We start from the raw sequence: 21,155 nt of genomic DNA, 5'->3' as shown, positions 1-21,155 counted from the left end.
CCACAGGCTGGGAGGATTGGCAAAAACACTCCCCCATGTGTGTGTCCTCTGTCCTCTGCTGTACTCCCTGTTCACCCACGACTGGGTGGCTTTCCACAACACCGACTCCATCATCAGGTTTGCTGACGACACCACAGTTGTATGCCTGATAACCAACAACGACGAGTCAGCCTATAGGGAGGAGGTAAGTGAACTGGCATTGTGATGTCATGACAACAACGGCAGCAAAACAAAGGAGCTGATTGTTGACTTCAGGAAGCAGAAGGGGGAACATGCCCGATCCACATCAACCGGACTGCAGTGGAGAGAGTCAGCAGTTTTAAGTTCCTCGTCGTCCACACCAGCGAGGACTTGACATGGACTAACAACACCACGCTCTTGTCAAGAGGGAGCAACAATGTCTCTACTTCCTAAGGCCGTGGAAGAAATTCGTCATGCTGCCATGGGTCCTCTCCGAATACTACCGCTGCACCATCAAGAGCGTCCTGACCGGTTGCATCACGGCCTGGTACACCCATGACCATAAGGCCCTCCAGCGGGTGGTGAAGACAGGCCTGTACATTACTGGGACCATGCTCTCACCCATCCAGGATATCTACTTGAAACGGTGCATGAGGAAGGCCTGCAGCGTCATCAAGGATCCCACACACCCCAGACACGAGTTGTTCTCTCCCTTATTGTCGGGCAGAGGGTATCGGAGCGTGAGGTCTGATACCAACAGGCTCAGAGGCAGTTTCTATCTACAAGTCATCAGACTGCTGAACACTTGAACTGGACTGACCACCTGCTCTGATTTTCCGCACCTTAGCGCACATACACTCACGCACACACGCACCCACACAGAAATACACACATCCACACACACACACATCACAACTGTTGCTACCAGACTTGTTATTATGATTAATACTGCACAATTTAAACACTTGCCCCCCCATCCCTCTTCCCCAAAACAAGTGTAAATATTGGCCTATAAAATGTGCCTTCCTGTATTATACTTATACTAAAATGTTTATTCTATTCTACTGAGTCATTTACTTTGCGTTCGTATTCTAATCTTTTATTATTTCTTATTGTTGCTGCGTTGTCGAGAAGAAACCTGCAAGTAAGCACTTCGTTGAACGGTGAAAACTTTAAACTTGATATGGAATTACTACAACGACTTGTTGCGGTCTGGCAGCGGAAGCCACAAGTTAGAAATGACATAGCTCTGCTAATGGATTCATCTAAATATCTCATATCAGAATTCACTCAGCCACAGCATTGCCTTTGTGGGCTGTCTGAAGCATTGTGGAAATGAATTCACAACTCGTCAATGACAAAGTGTTATGGAAGCTTGGCCTAGCATCACTCCTTATCCCTCATAACCCCAGAAGCTCTCTGATCCCACTGGGCCTGGACACACACTCCGTCTCACCATGGACTCACAGGACTGCTGTGGTGATGGGAAATCACTGTATATTCCACTAGAAACCAGGGATCATTACAGATATCATCTTTAGCCTTCACCAATGGTAGAAAACACGTCAGTGGCATTATCTAAAAACAACCACTATCCATAAACAACCCCTGTGTCTTCATGTGAACCCTGTTTCGTCGGAGCTCTTACTATGCCTTTGAACCTTTAATTACTCTCGACCTTTAATCAAAGGTCAAAGCACTCATTTGATGGTCTGGTTGGTACTCATTCACTATGGTTTCCTTTTGACTCATTCCATTACTAGTAATAGATTGTGTGGCTCCACGTCTATCAGTCAATGTGAGTAAGTGTAATTGCATGAGCGATCCAGGAAGAGGAGAGAGAGACCATTGAAAATAGCCCTGCCCTCTTTTCCCGTAGCTTGTGGTCTAGCAGTCGTACATCTGGCTGGTGACAGAGCCCTGGAGAGTAGAGGAAAGAGGCAGCGAGGCTCAGTGTATAAATACATCACCCAGGGAACACACACAACACCCTACACAAACATTGATCATCATGTGTGACCTGAATCAATAACAACTCCTTTCTGAGGATCCCACTGCTAAGTCAGCCCCCAGTCCATCACACAGCGGCCTTTCTGACATTCGCAAACCCCTGTTACCTTACAACTACAAACTTCAAAAAGTCTAAAATCCATTACTATGCAAATAATCTGCAAATAACGCAAATACGTAAATGCTATCTAATAATAACATGTCACAACAAGTTAATACATTGCTGTTACTAGTATATATTGTTACTATACAAGTATAAGAGCAACTCAACAGCACTTTGTGACATCTGCTGATGTAAAAAGGGCTTTAAATTAATATATTTGATTTGATTTGAATGTCCACTACAGGTAAGTGATTTATAAGATCCTCCTGTATTGCTTGTGGTATTATACAAAAACAGCCCAGATGTGAGCACAGGCACTCTGTGTATGATCTGAAGTGATGGAACAACATCCCATCTATCCAGCAGTAAGGAAGTTGGACAAAGAGATGCACCTGATGAAGCTGCTGTCTGCAGGCCTCCCAAACGGCAGCCAGGTACCAGTCTCTACCAAGAGAGGGCCTCATCCCAACCTATCAAAATCTATTTATATTCTATTAACCTTAGTGGTCTTCACACTACAGTTCCAGTAAAAAGTTTAGACACGCCTACTCATTCAAGGGCTTTTCTTTATTTGGACTATTTTCTACATTGTAGAAACGGTGAAATAACTATGAAATAACACATATGGAATCATGTAGCAACCAAAAAAGTGTTAAACAAATCAAAAAAGATTTTATATTTGAGATTCTTCAAAGTAGCCACCATTTGCCTTGATGACAGCTTTGCACACTCTTGGCATTCTCTCAACCAGCTTCATGAGGTAGTCCCCTGGAATGCTTATTAATTAACGGCTGTGCCTTGTTAAAAGTTAATATGTGGAATTTCTTTCCTTCTTAATGCATTTTAGCCAATCAGTTGTGTTGTGACAAGGTAGGGGTGGTATACAGAAGATATCCCTATTTGGCGAAAGACCAAGTCCATATTATGGCAAGAACATCTCAAATAAGCAAAGAGAAATGACAGTCCATCATTACTTTAAGACATGAAGGTCAGTCAATCCGGAAAATGTCAAGAACTTTGAAAGTATCTTCAAGTGCAGTTGTAAAAACCAAGTGCTATGATGAAACTGGTTCTCATGAGGATCGCCACAGGAAAGAAAGACCCAGAGTTAGCTCTGCTGCAGAGGATAAGTTCATTAGAGTTAACTGCACCTCAGATTGCAGCCCAAATAAATGCTTCACAGAGTTCAAGTAACAGACACATCTCAACATCAACTGTTCAGAGGAGACTGCGTGAATCAGGCCTTTATGGGTGAATTGCTGCAAAGAAACCACTACTAAAGGACACCAATAAGAAAAAGAGACTTGCTTGGGCCAAGAAAAACGAGCAATGGACATTAGACTGATGGAAATTTGTCCTTTGGTCTGATGAGTCCAAATATTTGATTTTTGGTTCCAACCGCCGTGTCTTTGCGAGATGCAGAGTAGGCGAACGGATGATCTCCGCATGTGTGGTTTCCAACGTGAAGCATGGCGGAGGAAGTGTGATGGTGTGGGGGTGCTTTGCTGGTGACACTCTCTGTGATTTATTTAGAATTCAAGGAACACTTAACCAGCATGGCTACCCCAGCATTCTGCAGAGATATGGCATCCCATCTGGTTTGCGCTTAGTGGGACTATCATTTGTTTCTCAACAGGACAATGACCCAACACACATCCAGGCTGTGTAAGGGCTATTTGACCAGGAAGGAGAGTGATGGAGTGCAGCATCAGATGACCTGGCCTCCACAATCACCCGACCTCAACCCAATTGAGATGATTGGGATGAGTTGAACCACAGGAAAAGCATCCAACAAGTGCTCAGCATATGTGGGAACTCCTTCAAGACTGTTGGAAAAGCATTCCAGGTGAAGCTGGTTGAGAGAATGCCAAGAGCGTGTAAAGCCGTCATCAAGGAAAAGGGTGGCTACTTTGAAGAATCTCAAATATAAAATACATTTGGATTTATTTAACACATTTTTGGTGACTACGTGATTCCATATGTGTAATTTAATAGTTGTGATGTCTTCACTATTATTCTACAATGTAGAAAATAGTCCAAATAAAGAAAAACCCTTGAATGAGTAGGTGTGTCCAAACTTTTGACTGGTACTGTATATCCTGACAACACTAAAAATCTACCTCTAACCTCAGATTCCCATTGCAGTCATACCAATCCATAAAGCCTACCTGTTTGAATATCAGATCATATCTGTTCCTGATGTTATTTGTGTGTTGTGCCATATAGCTGTGCTCTGTGCCAAAGTGCTCTATCAGTTCACTGCTGTACAGAGCCATGGGCAAATCCATGCCTCCCACCTCACTGCAGCTGTGACCTGTCAGCAGTGGGAGTAGATACTTGCCTCCAGTGCCATACCAACACTATTTTGCAGTTGTGTTCTTCTTCCTATCATATGTGCTGGTACTTATTTATGCAATGTTTGTCTGGATATGAAATGCATGCTATGCAGAAAGACAGCAAACACTCACACACAGAGTTACAACCAAGGATAAGCACAGAGCAAAATCCCAAGTAGAGACACACATACACACACACACACACACACACACACACACGACTCATACACAGACAAATACATAGGCTAGAGGGTGCTAATATGTAGGTCTCCTCCATGGGGTCTATGAGTAGACAAAAAGCTAGAGCCCCCCGCCACACTAACTGCAACTACAGTCTTACAATCTAGGCTGAGCCATAAGGGACTGTCAAAAAACACTATTCTTATCCCAAAATGTGAGCTAAAAAGGCAGACGTGACACATTTTAAATACCAGTCAGTCAGTGTGCCCGTGCTATACTTCTGTCTGACTGCCTGTCAACCCAGAGAGGAACAAAGTCAACCCCTGCTACAACAGCCACTCTGGAGCCTCCTAACAGACCTCAGAACAGTTCTAAGACAAATCACATCAAATAAGAGCACAATAGTCTTATTAATACCTTCTGAGCTACAGTTTGGTCCTGTATAAACTCTCTCGTCGTATTTAAAACCAAACTGCCAACTCAAGAGGAAATGTATGTGAGAAATGTTCCGAAATAGCAACCCTCAGTCACTTTGGTAGAAACTGCAGTCCCTCCTTGTTAGTAGCACAATCCACCCATCAACCAATCAAGTGAGGAACAAGGTGTGCCTCATTCGAGCTGGAACAGAGAGATGCTGCTAAATGCTGAACCTGGCGTGTCACAACTTTAACTCAAGACATTCAACTTAAAATGTCCTGCTCAACAACGCAGTGCCCACCCCCCGCTATAGTATTAATGGCATGGCAATACATCATCTACATCAACATCAAGCTCTATATTCAGAAATCTTCGCACGATTCCCATTTTCTCCAGTCTTAAGCTTAAGCTGGAGTTTAAATGTGCATGTTGCTAATGTCCAGGAGCTGTAAGCTAGTGAATTGCATTTAGAACTGAAACCACGCTGCAAGTCACCTGAGTAAGAGTATAAAACTACGGACCATTAAATTGTCAGGTGTAGCTCCATTCCCGGTGGTATTATGAAGCAGTGGGGGCTGCTGAGGGGAGGACAGCTCCTATCAATGACTGGAAAGGCGCAAATGGAATGGCATCAAACTCATGAAAACCATGTGTTTGATGTATTTTATACCATTCCACTGATTCCGCTCCAGCCATTACCATGAGCCTGTCCTCCCCATTTCAGGTGCCACCAACCTCCTGTGATATGAAGATCCTTCGTGATTTGAGTGATCACGTGAAAGGTTGTCAGGCTCATCCCATTTAGGCCTTCGGCAACTCTGCTGGCGCCAAAGAATCAGCAAGAGACAGCAACTCTGGTCAGTTGCTGGCGCCAAAGAATCAGCACCATGGACAGGGGTTTAAGTTGCTATTTTGCCAGTCAGTGTCACAATTCGTTATTGTAGCTGAAACATTCGACGAGAGCATAACTCAGAAGAGCACCAGACAGACTGACCACACATAGGAATGAGATCACTTCCATGAGGGGAAATTCAGCCATTTCCTCGAGGTCAATGAAGTCGGGGAGAGTCTGATCTTAATTTGATTCTGGCTGCACGTTGCCGTCTTACACATAGAGCATATGCAACGTTGCGTACGCTGCTCAAAACGTGGTAAGAAAGATCGAACATTGTACATCCAATTGACCTATTTCTCTCGATGGCTGAGCCTAGTATCCTACTACCGCTGCTTTACTTCCGGGATGTGAACATAGAAGGTGAGGACCAGGGCCCATAAAAATGACAGCCCCTGCTTGTGCGAAAATCAATTTCACCCCCTGACCATAGCAGTTTGCTTCCTTAATACGCAGAGAGCAGCATAGTGTGACGTTGATGGCGAAGTAGGCTACAGGTTCGATGCATCCTAACTTGGGTTGAAAGGGATCCACTGCCGGCACGGTTGTTCTGAAGGCCCAGAACAGAAGCGGAAAGCACCCAGGGTGCCTCACCATAGATGTTCATGGAAATATGAAACATATTGAATTGACATGTAGGCTACTACTGCCACTTTAAGAAACGTGACTGTACGTATGCATTTTGCAAATCATATTATAATTTTTGGGGGGGCATGAAGGACAGATTGCCACGAGAATCAATATACACGTGTGTGCGTGCATGTGTATATGCGTGTTTATGTGTGTGCGCCTAGGCCTACTGCATCGAAACTCGCATTGATGCAACGCCAGCTGCACCGCGGGTAATTCATTGTTTTAATCAACCAAATGATCCACGCCTTGCGTTTCTGAAATCAAAGATGTAAAGTGTGTGTGTGTGTGTGTGCGTGTGTGTGTCAATGGCATCATGAAGCCTATTCATACCTCTAGCCTAAATGTTTCTATATTCGAATATTGCAGCAGAGATGCCCCATGAGCACCCTTTACCATCTGTTACTCACTCTCAAACATGAAATCACTATTCCACATGTAGCTAGACATATTGACAGGGGAAGAACGTATGGCCAGTTACAGCTGAAGGAAGTACAGTCATAATCATTTGATATGCTTTGCCAGGTTCGACTTCACTGGCAAGATGAAAGAATAAACTTACCGCAGTTTTCACACAATATCTTCCCAACATCTTTTTTTAGATTCTTCCCACTAGTATCTAGGGGAGCATACGATGCCTTGAAAACCAAGGGATCCTCGGTTGGGTCCATGAAAAAAATGTACTTGTGATTCTTTATCACTGTGGTGCACGGAGCCTCCGATCCGAATTCCCCCACGGTGACGAGCTGCTCCCGTCCCAGACCCCCGCTGTTCCGCGGCCACACGTCCAGCACTTTGACACTCACACCGTACGGCTCCGCTGAGACGTTCAGAGGCGCGGACTGCACCTTGCCCTCGATCACCACAGCGGATTTGTAAGCCTGGTCCTGCAGGGAATTCAAACTCGGGGAGTAGCAGGCGAAGGAGACCCCGATGACCAGCATGGATAAATGTACTGAATCAAGCCTCATGCCGCCTGCTTTGGCTCGGTGGTGGCTGATCGCGTTGCGGCAGGGCTCTCTGGGCTGCGGGGCGATGGCGGTGGAGCTGGGTTGAAGGAAGAGACAGCAAATAGGCTCCAGTAGCACGGCGGCGCGGCAGACCTTGCGTAAGTGTCCATGCCATCGGGATCCGCTGCTTTTTCCAATAATTTTGCAATGTGGAAATACCAGCTAGGAACCGGAAACCGCGTAATGAGGCTGGGTTTAAAATCCCATCACTGCATTCGGCTAAAAATACATTCTAAAATGCAAGGGATTCATGGATTCTCCCCATCAGAAGATTCTCATATGCTGCCATAGTAGCCTATCCGCAAGACGACGCCAGTCTATCTTTGCCCAAAATTGCAGTGGTCGGGTGGGCGCCGTGCTCAGCACTGATGGTTTTCTTTATCATTCGCCGCAGAGAAAATACGCCAAATGCTGCAGTGAACAATTCGTTTTATAGTCCACTTGCAAAAAAATGCATACGATTCATGCCCCTAACGAAACAGTGTTTTGTTCCACGGTTAATAAACCGCCGTTTCCCACAGCCCGTCTCTCTCCGCCTCCCCCACTTACCAGAGACGGAGAGAAATATGCCGATTGCGAAGGGCTCCACCACAAAAAGGATATTTAAGATTGGAGCGCTATGATATAGCCTAACCCGACACCAAAGCTCGGTCACCACACTCCCCCAAACGCCAACAAATGACAATCACTTCATGCTCTTCCCCATCACCAAACTGGTTTCACGTTCAAATTTAATAATGAAATAAAACAGAAAAATGCCTCACGCGTCCCGTTTTCAAATTGCGTATTACAGTCGGCATAGGCCTATTCCTCAGGAAAAAAATATATAAAAGATCGCTTGAAAAAGCAACTGCAGTCCGTTCAGCAGATAGAAAGGGGTTTCGTCTGCGATGACTAACGCTGTGAACGCGCGATTCAAAGCCTCAGATTCTTCAACAGACTGTTTCGAATGAGTTTTGCGTCTCATTCCATTATGAAGTCATGCCCTGCCTTCGGGCCACATTCGTCGTTCTGCCTCTGAAAAAAAAACAGATGCTGAGGCGCTGCATCAAATCCATACAACTAAAAACAGCTGCGAATGGGCTTTAAAGACAGGAGAACACACAGCTGTCTTTCATGCATGGACAGACACTTGGTGCATATTCAAATATTGTTGTGTGGGCTGTCAATGAGACATGCGTAATGGCATGGAGAGAAAATACTCAATGGGAATTGATTATATATAGCCTACACATTCAGATGAGAAATAATGTTCGACTTGTTTGAAGTGAATATGTCAACTAAGTTATAGGTCAATATTGTGTTGGGCTTAATTTGAATGCGGAGAAAACCACTGGACACGAAGCTGAATGCTTTCACGAAGGGCGACATCTGTTGACCAACAAACATTCCCCAGAGCAGGTGAGGAACGTGAGGTCATATTCTGAAATGCTCGCCTCGAATGTGACCCTTGTTTTAGCGTCATACTCAATACAGACAGAGACAAAAACTGACAGACAGATATTTGCAACACAGCCTAAAACATGCAGGAGGTTGACTAAAAACATCGAAGGAAAACTTCTCCCAGCCTCCCCACTGGGCACACACTGGTTGAATCAACGTTGTTTCCATGTCATTTCAATGAAATGACGTTGAACCAACGTGGAATAGACGTTGAAATTATGTCTGATCCCAGTGGGCAAGTCTGTCTTTCTTATCCCTCCTTCAGAAACTCTCATGCACACCGTTGACAAAGTTTGACACAGGTTCTACAACAAATAGGCCAACGAACGAAAGGCTAGATGAGCATGGGAAATGGCCCATGAGCTTTTGGGCTTCACATGGAATGCACGAGATAGGCGAGCAGGATGGCGCTGTCCACGGTGCTGAAACCGCATCCCGTCCAAATGGAGATGCAATTTACCTGCACTTTCATGAGGCTCTTTGAAGTGGTCTCTTCAGTTGTTGTCTTATATATTTAATATACTAATTAAAAATACATTTCCCTTGCAATTTAAATGTAACCACCACCCAGAATAGTCTTACATTAAACCGCCCGTGTAGGCTAATTAACTTCTAGGAAAATGTGATACTTGCCCCCCACACAAAATAATATAAGGAATGTAATGTCTCTGACTTTCAGGATAAACAGGTAGGTTTTATCTTACGATCAACTAAAGAGAACCTACAACCTCACCCAAGTTACATTATTAGGCCCACGTGATTCAGATATGCGCAGGGAAACGATGCCATCCTTTATTTTACCCCAGAAGAGCAAATTACACATCTAGGCCTACAAAGTTTTCAATTAATAAACATGTGTTCAATTAATTTAAAAGGTTTGTTCAATGAATTACGATGTATATTGTTTCCGATTAAATTGACCTAAGGACTAAATGCCTTCTGAAGTGGAGGGATCGATTTGGTATAAGAAGCAACGCCAGCTTGTGGTTCTCTTCAGACATGTATCGAGAAGGTATTAGCGGGTTTGAGAAATCTTAAACTGCAATATCTAAAGATAAACAGTGCGAGGCGCACGCCTCTTACAGTTCACCCAGTAACTGAGCGTGCTGACATCATAGGACAAGCGTGCGGCGTTAAACTTGTAGGCTACGTACATCCCTCTCCATGCCACGACTCGCTGTTTCTTTCCATCTTGTGAAGCGGCGAATCCCGTGAGGTAGCACCACTGTATAGCGTTGACAGTAGGACTACAAGGAGTTATTCACCTTTTAATTTGTCGTGTCTGTCTGCTACGAGACTACGCCGAAGCTGTTCAGGCGCTCTGCCTGCAGACTAAGCGGGGTAAGATATGCCTGTCCTTGTTGCACGTTAATAGGTCTGTGACGATGGGAAGAGGACGACGGGTTTATTTACATGTCATTGGGTTCATTACTGCAATCCTCTCACTTGATCGGTGCCCCCCGGTTTGCAAGCGATTTCCCTCAGCAGTGGACATTTGGCAGCCTTAACCTTAACATGATGGACGAGGTTTCCGATAATATCGAAAGTGTTGCCAATCAAGCCATGTTGACAACCGGCACTGCAGTGAATCGACAGCAGCGTATAAGACATGTCTGCAGAAGCCTATGGAGACTGTCAACTTATATAGCGCCCTCGGGTTTGAGTCATACATTCTTAGAAAAAAAGGTGATATCTAGCATCTAAAATGGTTCTTCGGCTGTACCCAAAGGAGAACCCCTTGTGGTGAATTCTTTTGAATTCAATCACTTTTTGATAGCACCCCTTTTGATTTGAAAAAACCCTTCCATACATTGTAGAAGGGCTCAGAAAGTTACCTGAATGCCAAAACATTCAAGAGACAAAGGTGCTCAAAGTTGACATGTTTTGCATACCCCACCATACCATCCCATCCCACTGGGCACAGACGTCAATTCAACGTCATTTAATTGAAATAACGTGTAAACAACGTTGATCCCCAACTTGAGTGTGCCCAGTGGGAAGAGGCATCCATGTCTTCATCACTGGAAAAAAATAAAGAGTTGAGATGTATATAATTTAAAAGCTTACAAACAGGGTTGTCAAACTTTTTTTTTATAATTTCGAGGAAAAAAGTTGAATAGAAAATGTGACATTTTATTTTACCTTTCACGTCAGTTTGACCCATCTAAGAACTCGTAAATATTCGCCTATGTTGTAGCTTAGAGCCTATTTTACACAATTCAGAGGTTTTTGTGTTGTGCCCGACACAGTTTAAGGGTGGGTGTCATGTTTTGGCTGATAAATGTATTAAAATGGGAATAACATTGAACTGTCAACTTACAAATGGTACCACGAAGATGGTTGACGGTCCACACATCAGAGAATGTTGACTTGAATGTGAATATCTGTTTTAAATTATACCGACAGTCCTCCATGGGAAACCTATTCAAATCATAGAAATATAGATAATAAATGGTCATGTCTATTCTATGTTGACATTCAACGTGGGTGGATCAGCGGCCAATATTTATGGTAGTAATTAGATGTAAACATTTCAACACAATTGACATTTCGATAGTGTAACCTACAAGCTAAATTGCAGTGGTCTGAAGAGAGACAATTCATAGAATGGACCTATTTCTATGATTTGAAAGGTATTCAAGAGCATGTCGAGTCCCAACAGATGGCGGGAACAACACAAAAACCTCCGAGGATGTAAAGTAGGATCTAAGCTAAAACGAATGTGAATATGAAAAACATCTGCGTTTACGCGTTTTTAGATAATTTACGTTAAAAAGGTTCCAAATGTACGAATAAAAAATAAATCTAGAAATTATTACATATTTTGACAGCACTGTTTGTAAGCTTTTAAATGATATTAAAACTCAACTGTTTATCTTTTCCAGTGATGAAGACATGGATGTCTCATGGTATGGTGCATGAGATATGCAAAATGGGTCAACTTTGAGCACCTTTATCTCCTGAACGTCATGACATTAAGGTCTACAAAGTCACATTCAAACCACTTCTTCGATGGGCAAACATGTATGGAAAGTTGTGTTTAAATCAAAAGGGATGGTACCAAAAAGTGCTTCAATTCAAATGGATTTACCCTTTGAAGAACCCTTTTTGGTTCCAAGTAGAACCCTTTTGGTTCCAGGTAGGACCCTTTCCACAGAGGGCTCTACATGGAACCCAAAATGGTTCTACATGGAACCAAAAAGGGTTCTCATATGGGGACGTCTGAATAACCGTTTTGGAACCCTTTCTTCTAAGAGTGTAGCATAGGTTACCCCTTGTTCTAGAGTATTCAAACTTTGCTTTTGATCGTGTGTTTTGGAATAAGCATCCTGGGCCAAATGAGCCAAAAGATCAAAGAATGTGTATGAACTGATCATTTCCTTCTATAATATCGACAAATGATCCAAAACGAACACACAAAATTAAACGTACATATACCAGCATATGAAAATGCAAATGTGACTCCAGGGAAGGTGGGACAAACTTTTCAAACTGCATTTTAGAGATGCTTTACTTCATGAAACATGCATGTATATCGCCTTCAGACTAAATTAGTATAATATTTGCTACTGAGTGAGGAAATGCAGAACATTCCTCGATTTTCAGAGGTGGATCTGCTCTCTGTGTTTTTCTGCTTCTTTCACCATTGTGCTCATGAAGATAAGTCCTCCTGTTGTGGGGATGGTCAAACGCGTGAATCCAAATAATAACATATCAAGGGACCATTGAACCAATGTTCTTGTCCATCACAGTTCAAAATCTTTGGACTCATGAAGAAGACAAGTTAAGAAAAATTATTTTGCCCATGAGAACATTCTTATGACAAGTGGAAGCAGAACACCAACCTAATATTTAAAGAAGTGTGTGTGTGTGTGTGTGTGAGAGAGAGAGAGCGAGAGAGAGAGAGAGAGAAAAAGCTGCCATGCCAAAGGAGGATGCACAAAATACAAACTTAGGGGAAAATAAATAACACCTGAATGTTCTTAAACTCTTGTTGGCTCAGTACAAAATCAGCTACACATTTTCATCTTACCTGAGCACAATATAGTCTGATGTGTGCATCCCAAACGAGGCAGTGGGATAGTCGAAGGATAGGAATCACATACAATAAATACAAAAATGCTGTGACCAAATTCTCACAGGCCTCTGCACTGATGGAGGAGGGAGAGAGAAGCTAGACACGATCATATATCCATGGAATTATATTGTTGTTAAATAACTTGCCTATAGGTAGGACGAACGTTTTCTGGGTGCTATTAAGTTGCAAATGAGACTGAAGCAATACACAGTGTTTTTCAGCAACATCATGACCGTTTCCTTTTCGATATAAGTTTCCCTTCGGTCCACTTCTTAAAGCATTGAACGTATACAATATCACCTTTCACGTAAACCTTTGAGTCTTGTTGACACATTTGTAAACAATTTGTAGGCTATGATAACGTTTTTAAACTTGGTGTCTCAGATAGGCCTATCCATTTTTTTCAACAAATGTCCCATAATATACTATTACTTTCCTCGAGCAACTGTGACAATGTTCATTTAATAGGGCTATTTTCCACTTTCACAAATAAATGAATAGGCACACAAAATCTGTCCAGCAATGTGGAAAAAAATAACCAATGTATTTGGGCTGCATGAAGCCAAATGAAAAACACTTTAAAGCAACGTCTATTCAGGAATAATACTATTTTCACTGTGATGACACAAGACCAGCTAAGCCACTGCAATCATTTTTGTTAACTAAACAATTACAAATAGGCTACATTAAGGTGCATCTACCGCTCGTGTCAACGTCACTTTTCAAATGAAAATATTTGTCTCGTTGACAATAGGCCTACAGTGCTCAGACACCCAGGTTTCAGTTTTCAAAGGAATTGTGTCAGAGTAGGCTACAGGCCTATAGTTCCCACCGGCATTCAGGTATATATTGCCAAAATGATCCTTTCCAGAACGATCAATGTATATCATTCGATGGCCTGCATGTGGGCTAGAATAGAAAATGGAAGTATTGAATCTGTTTATTTCTTGATAGATTTTCGGTAGTTCCATAGGCCTGAAAGAGTGAATAAAGCCAGCGCACGAGACACCGTATTTGCAATTTCCTCCTTCCTCGGGTGAACATCAACATCCTGCATATCAAACGAAGATGTGTGTCATAGATTAACGTATTAAATTACATCTGAATAAGAAGGAACTTAACAATCAAATTAGCATCTCATCATCGACCTATTAGATCAATTTAATTCCTTCCAATTGTTTTTGTCCCATAATAGTTACACTTATTTGTATGCGTGTTCTTCTATTCCAATACACATTTATTTGACCGCAACGTTAATCGCTAATACTTTAGCATTTTTGGGGGGGACAAATACACAGTTTAACACTTCCCTTACACGCTGACAATGGTAATAGCTATTTTTCACCAATGATGCAGCCATTTAAAAAGGAATGTACATTTGTTAAAGTTTAAAGACAATAGAGAATAACATTATTCAGCAAACATAATTATGTGGGATTAAACATTTGTATTCGATTACACACGACATATTGTTACTTTTGTTCAATAAAACATGCTATTTTACATAGGCTAACGAATGGACTAGATATAATTGCACCTTTTTTAATTCCCAAAAGTTAGAAGACAATTAGCCTGTAAATAGATGCGTTATTTAGATAACATCCGAAAAACACAATTCTGAAGGCTGTTCATTTGGACGGATGGATTTAATTTTACGACTAGGATAATAATAAGCTAATTAATAGGCTATAGGCCTACACATCTAGTTTTTGGCTACCAGTTTAACCACTTCCATTTAAAAAATAAAATAATAATAATGTTGTAATGTCAATTATCATATTTAAATATGTAAATTTGACATGTTAAGTTGAATTAAAATATAAACAAAATGAATGAAGTGATTTGTGCAGTTTGGAGCTCGTGAGATCACTAGGCCTACTATTTTCGTATTCAACCAAGAGAATTGGCTTTAATTTACAAAATAATCATCAGATAAATGTAGACCTAGGCCTATAGACCTGAGAATCGATTATGTATCACAAAAGTGCACAATCATGACATGTAGCCCATATTCTAGTAGGCCTAACAAATACTCTATTTGGTAGACCTACTCTCTATTTGGTAGGCCTAACAAAACGAATGGTAACGGTTCTCTAAGAAGACTACATAGACAGGAGTATGACAGAAAGACGCACCATGACTGCGTGTCTGTCTAGGCTTAAATTGAATCATATCATCCCAAGGTCGAAACAGGAAAGGTTGTTTAGGACAACTGTACATACAAACGAAAATAAATAAGCCAAACCGAGACACTTAAATCAACAGACCGTTTTATTAAACCTAGCAGCCGTAGGATTTGTGGTCTTTTTTTTAGGCCATTAGCGACCTGTGGCCTGTGCAGACAACGTTCTTGTATTTTGTTTCCAAATGGGGGTTTCTCTCACAATACTTGTAATAGAGAAGCGGCACAGGTTTCCGAATCAAGGCTTTCAGATGGTAACAGTGAAGGTCAATTAGTAGGCCTACATTGGATAGACTAACAAGGCGTGAAATATAATTGGTGTGAAACCCAATAGATAAGTATAATAGACGGTGCAGGGTATTTGCACGCCGCACGGGCAACCCTAACGCTTGTAGCCCAATGTAAAATGTTGCCTTGAACGTGAGCCTCTGGACTGGATTAAAGCCACCATAAACTGTTAGCATTCTATGTATGGCTTGTGTGAAACAGAGTTCTTCGTTTTTATTTCACCCCTTTTTCACACTGCTTTGACCCCATCTTTTCCCATTTCCCATTGCATCATAAAAACAGAGCTAGGCATACACACAACACATTCACAAACATAACAGTGCCGTAACCTAGTAATAACCCGTTCTTGAGGAATAATAGGGCTACGTGTTTTCCATTAGCAAAGGTAAGCCATTTTTTACGCATACGGTTTAACGCGTTAATGTTTTACGCAGACGATTCAAGTAAAATACGAAGTTTTACTGCTCTTCTGGATTGCACTTCATCCAATTTGATAGTCAAAATAATAACTTCGATTTCAGTTTTGAAGTAGGAAGCTTGCATCACAAAGAATAGCCTGAGTATTTAAACGGTGATGAAAATAGGCTATTCCTGTATTAATGCGTCACGATTGTATTTAGGCCTAAAGGATAATATAGAATTTCCACTTTGAGGCCGTCTCGATAGATATTCTTCTTGTATTTCCCTCTGTGTAGATCTCGCGAGAGTGGTGGCGTGGCTGGCTGACTGTGGGGTTGCAGTAGACAGAGGGAGAAGGCAGGCAGGCAGCATCATGGCGGACAGAGACAGTGGAAGTGAGCAGGGAGGAGCAGCCACGGGCCCGGGCGTCGGTTCCATGCACCCAGTGACAGGAGGGGCGGGCTCGGCTTCCGGGCTGCAGCACGAGACGCAAGAGCTGGCGTCGAAACGGGTTGACATTCAAAACAAACGTTTCTACCTGGACGTGAAGCAGAACGCAAAAGGCCGCTTCTTGAAGATAGCCGAAGTCGGGGCCGGGGGAAACAAGAGCCGCCTCACTCTCTCCATGTCAGTGGCAGTAGAGTTCCGTGACTACTTAGGGGACTTCATCGAACATTATGCCCAATTAGGTCCGAGCAATCCGGACATCGCACAGGATGAGCCGAGGCGAGCACTTAAAAGCGAATTCTTGGTTCGGGAGAATCGGAAGTACTACATGGATCTGAAAGAGAACCAGAGAGGCCGGTTTCTGAGGATTCGACAGACCGTGAACCGGGGGCCCGGTTTGGGATCCACGCAAGGCCAAACGATTGCTCTTCCTGCCCAGGGACTTATTGAGTTTCGTGACGCTTTGGCTAAACTCATTGACGACTACGGAGTAGATGACGAACCTGCGGAGTTGCCCGAAGGGACCTCCTTGACAGTGGACAACAAACGCTTTTTCTTCGACGTGGGCTCCAATAAGTACGGAGTGTTCATGAGGGTAAGCGAGGTGAAGCCAACATACCGCAACTCTATCACCGTGCCCTACAAAGTGTGGTCCAAATTTGGGAATACGTTCTGTAAATACGCGGAGGAGATGAAGAAGATCCAGGAGAAACAGCGGGAGAAAAGGGCATGTGAGATGCAGCAGCAAGAGGAGATGCATGCTGATGATGCGGACGAGGATTGATATAGCGCAAAAACATGCAAAAAAAAAAAAAAAAAAAAGTAATCAAAATAACAAAAAGAGAAATTATAATAAACTTTACTGTAAAAAGAAAGAGATCTAAAGATTTAACTGTAATTGTTTAACTCCAAGGGAGCACCACCCACAAAAAAGAAACCTACACAAACTGACAGTTATGACATGTTGTCACCCATCGCTGGATGTTACCCACTTACCCACCATTAATACAGTAAGCGGCTGCTAAACAAAGTAATAACATTATATATGAACCGTGTTTCCTACTTGATGACAGATGATAAAGAACTGCGTGTTTATTTCCCTTATTAACCAATAACTTTTGTACACGTTAAAGCTATTATAAAAAAGTGTTTGCAATTTTCAAATGGAATTATTGCCGAGTTATAGAAAGTCCTTTTCATGTGAGCTAATGACTTCAGCACAAATCAGATATTTGAGTTTATTTTTTATTTTTAACCAAAATGTAAAACCCTTTTAAACTTTTAAAGGGGTGTCATTGTGTACTTGCCACCCTATTTACCTTTACCTGTGAGTAGAGATGTGTTTACACAAATCATACATGTATGAGGGCTAGGCCTGCATAGGAATTTTGTTTAGATGTCATGCAGTCTGAAAAAGGTACAGAGGCAATGTCATGCAAGGGGAAAGTGGTCACTCTTTTGTGCAATGCATTGCATCAAGCTCGGAACACATTGAACCGGTCAATGGAACTCGACATGAATACCGTCAAAAGGATTATTACTGTTGTAACTTCAATTTGAAATTGAAATTGTCGTCATGCGGATTGGTATACTATAGACTACCTTTGTGTCTCGTTGTCATGCGATGTGTTTAAAAAAAAAAGAAGAAAAAAAAAAGGTACTCGTCCTAGAATAAGTGCAGTGGTAACATGCAGCAAATGACATGACAAGTGCTCGAGAACAGCACATTTGTAATATAGAGCACTCAACCCTGCTAGCACCACCGAATTGGCTTCGTGGTCTATTGAGTGCTAAGAAGAAAAAGTAAAGCATGGTTTTGTGAATCTGAAATGTACGTTAATGTCAGCACTTATGGAACAGAAGTTTTCAGTTTGGGGAATTTGACTCACAAAAAGGAACAGAAAATATCAGTCAACCAATAGGATGCCAAGGTGCCAATGAGTGTTATTGCTGCATGTTTACCTGTACAAAGCCGAATGTTGGTTTTCCAACATTGTGGCTCAAGGACCTCTCTCCAAGCTGGTTTTCATCCCTGCCAATGCTCAACTCTTTAGCTTGAATGCTAGTATGACTCTGGATATCGCATCGAGTTTCATAAACCGTGTCAGTTGTTTCCAAAGAGACGGACAATAATCAGACCATGACAAATTTACCGTAGTATTCAGTGAAAAGATCACCTGGCAGAATGGAGTGAGAAGCAGCAGGCCTAACTGTCCTTGAGCCCCCCTGGTTGGAGCTACTGGTATTAATGATACCCAAATGGGTGTGTCCTCTTCGGCATATAAACAACCCGGTGCCTTACACACTCCGCATGCTTACATGCTGGCCTGGTGCTTTGGATCACGACCTGGTCCCCCCCCCCCCCCCCCCCCCTTTCTGCGACCTTCCTTCCCCAACCTCTCCCGTCCCCAAGCCGTCCAGGTATCGGCCTACATGTAAGCATGGAAGGGGGTGGTCACCTAGAAGACGATGCGGAGAAACCTGCTCTTCACAGGCCCAAGCCCGGTGAGGTGGACCGGAGAGCAGTGGCTGATTGGAAACATCACCGTGGACTGGATTCAGAACGCTTGTTGGAGCCCCCCCTTTTTGATATTTTCTGTGTGTAGTTCTACGACTTGGGCAGTAATGTGTCATTTGTAAGTTGCTAAAGACCTCAATTACAGGGGAGTAGTAAGCATGTCTTATTTTGTTTTAGTTTTTAGTTTGAACTTTTCAATGTTATTCCACATTATTTGTAATTTTGAATGTTTTTTTTTTTTGTTGCTCACAGAGGATATTTTATTTTTTATTTTCAGTGCAACATTTCATTACTGTGTGCAATATCCTATGTGCCAATGGTGGCAATATATGTATATCAATTAAATATATGATTAATATTTGAAAGCATGTGGCTGAATTCCATGTTTATTTCTCTTCAAGGTTTTATTTGCCTTTATCTGCACTTAAAGGTCTGGGAGGAGAAATCTATCTATCAAAGCAAAGTGTAACTCTGCCTGATGAGGGGCACAACCAACGCCATAACGTTCACACTAACTAACATGCTAAGGATGAGGAATAGTGTTGTCTGTCTCGTGGGCCTCTATCATCTCTCCCTCTGGCTTGGGAAGAGTGAAGTGATGGGGTAGGCTGATTGTAGGGGCTGAGTTTGGGTGAAAAGGGGAAGTAGCATGCAGCAATGTTTCCTGATTTGCTTTCAAATTGGTGCTTTGGTACCAGTACGATACTTATGAAGGTGTGTGGTTAACTCCTGTCTTCAGTGGTTGTTTGTAGCACATTGCTTCCCTAACTGGATGGAATGTCTGACCAATAATTTGTTAGAAATGATCTTTTTTTCTCTCTCTTACGTTGCTTCCCTTTTCAAAGAGGATTATGGGTTAACTCATTCGGTGGTGATGCATCGAATATCATTTATGTACATTTTACAAATTTGAATACAGTTTTAATAAATTCTAATTGACCCACATCTGACAAATGTATCTTCAATATGTATGTGCTTTTTCTCATGAGGTTCTCTCCTGTAAGAGATGGCAATGTAGGATTGCCAAACCGGGCAGGGTTTTTCTACTCGCTGTCTATTTGGTTTATGGACATTGGTAACCTCCAGAAACACTGCAGCTCTTCCATCAGATAATACTGTATCATGTGGCCTATTTCATGTTTGTGATTGATTTACTTACGATGTAAAAATTGGTTATACGGTCGGCAGTGCTTTTTTTGACATGCATTTTGTGTTTGATCCTAGAAGGATTCTGTCTTTTTTTTGTTTTGCCAAACTAGGGCTTAGACACACACACACTCACAGCTCAACGTTCTACCACCTTGTGTAGCAGCTCATTGGGTCTTATGTTTCCATGTCATGAGCTCACAATGGACTTGTGGACACTGTAACCACCTGATTAGACTGTTAGGACTTTGACATACAGTATTTGCAATCTGCATACAACTCAAATGTGTGTGCGGACCTCCCAAATGCGATTTGAAGTGCGAAGGGTGCATAAATCTATAGATGTTTGAAGATATTTGTCACTGCTGGACTACTAGAGCAACCACCACCTGCACTGCCAGTGGAGAGACTAAAATATTCGACTGATTTCATATTTTTAGAGTTGTGAGAAGCTTCAGGACTAGCAATGATTATGTATTATAAAACACTACTTCTAAAGAAAGGGCATCACAAGGTTATGATTACTCTTTTACAATCCCCAGTGTTAAAGACTGTTTGTTCAAGATCTTCACTACGTGCATAGGTTCGCATTTGACGCAGGCTACCCATGGACATCCGAGCTTGAAGGTCAAGCACATTCCTTTCTGGCTGGTGTTCGAACAGAAGGAGACCTGCTATTTGAGATGCAAAGGCAATGTAAACATTGAAATGTAATGCTAAGAAATGTACGGGTCACAGGAGGTTGCTGGCACCTTAATTGGGGAGGATGGGCTTGTGGTAATGGCTGGAGTGAAATTAATGGAATGGTAGCAAATACACCAACACACAGTTTCCATGAGTTTGATGCCATTCGCTCCGTTCCAGGCATTATTATGAGTTGTCCTCCCCTCAGCACTTAGATCTGAAGTCAAAACATTGCAGTCTGGCTTAATCCATAATTTCCTCTCCATGTTGTCCTCTCATTTGATGCTCCTATCTGCATGTTTGTCCCAAAGTAATTCAATATTATCACTTTGTCCTGCCATGTTATTGAATTTTAGGAACATCGGATCCCAACGTTCTAGAATGTAAACACCAGAAAGCAATATTATCTGTACCAGCTTCCACTGCTGTAC

At 42.3% G+C, this 21,155-nt stretch overlaps 2 protein-coding genes across 4 annotated transcripts in view; one reads left to right on the top strand and one right to left on the bottom strand.

Annotated features, from left to right (window-relative positions):
- The window catches only part of LOC129869049 (pro-neuregulin-2, membrane-bound isoform-like), a 113,105-nt gene extending 105,405 nt beyond the window's left edge, over positions 1-7,700 (bottom strand). For all 3 annotated transcript variants that reach the window (XM_055943511.1, XM_055943510.1, XM_055943512.1), the window contains exon 1: positions 7,092-7,700. In XM_055943511.1, coding sequence (XP_055799486.1) covers positions 7,092-7,500 — 409 coding nt within the window. In that variant the 5' untranslated portion in view covers positions 7,501-7,700. The remainder of the gene's footprint in view (positions 1-7,091) is intronic.
- A 2,418-nt stretch (positions 7,701-10,118) lies between these two features.
- LOC129869048 (transcriptional activator protein Pur-alpha-like) lies at positions 10,119-19,259 on the top strand. Its single transcript, XM_055943508.1, has 2 exons — positions 10,119-10,323; positions 16,226-19,259. The coding sequence occupies exon 2, from the start codon at positions 16,303-16,305 to the stop codon at positions 17,158-17,160; it is 858 nt and encodes a 285-aa protein (XP_055799483.1). The 5' UTR covers positions 10,119-10,323; positions 16,226-16,302; the 3' UTR covers positions 17,161-19,259.
- The last annotated feature ends 1,896 nt before the right edge of the window (positions 19,260-21,155 follow it).

The sequence above is a fragment of the Salvelinus fontinalis genome, chromosome 13 (assembly GCF_029448725.1).
Source record: "Salvelinus fontinalis isolate EN_2023a chromosome 13, ASM2944872v1, whole genome shotgun sequence".
NCBI classification, from domain to species: Eukaryota; Metazoa; Chordata; class Actinopteri; order Salmoniformes; family Salmonidae; genus Salvelinus; species Salvelinus fontinalis.
Note: the sequence above shows the minus strand (reverse complement) of the source record. Positions and strands in the feature narration are given on the sequence as shown.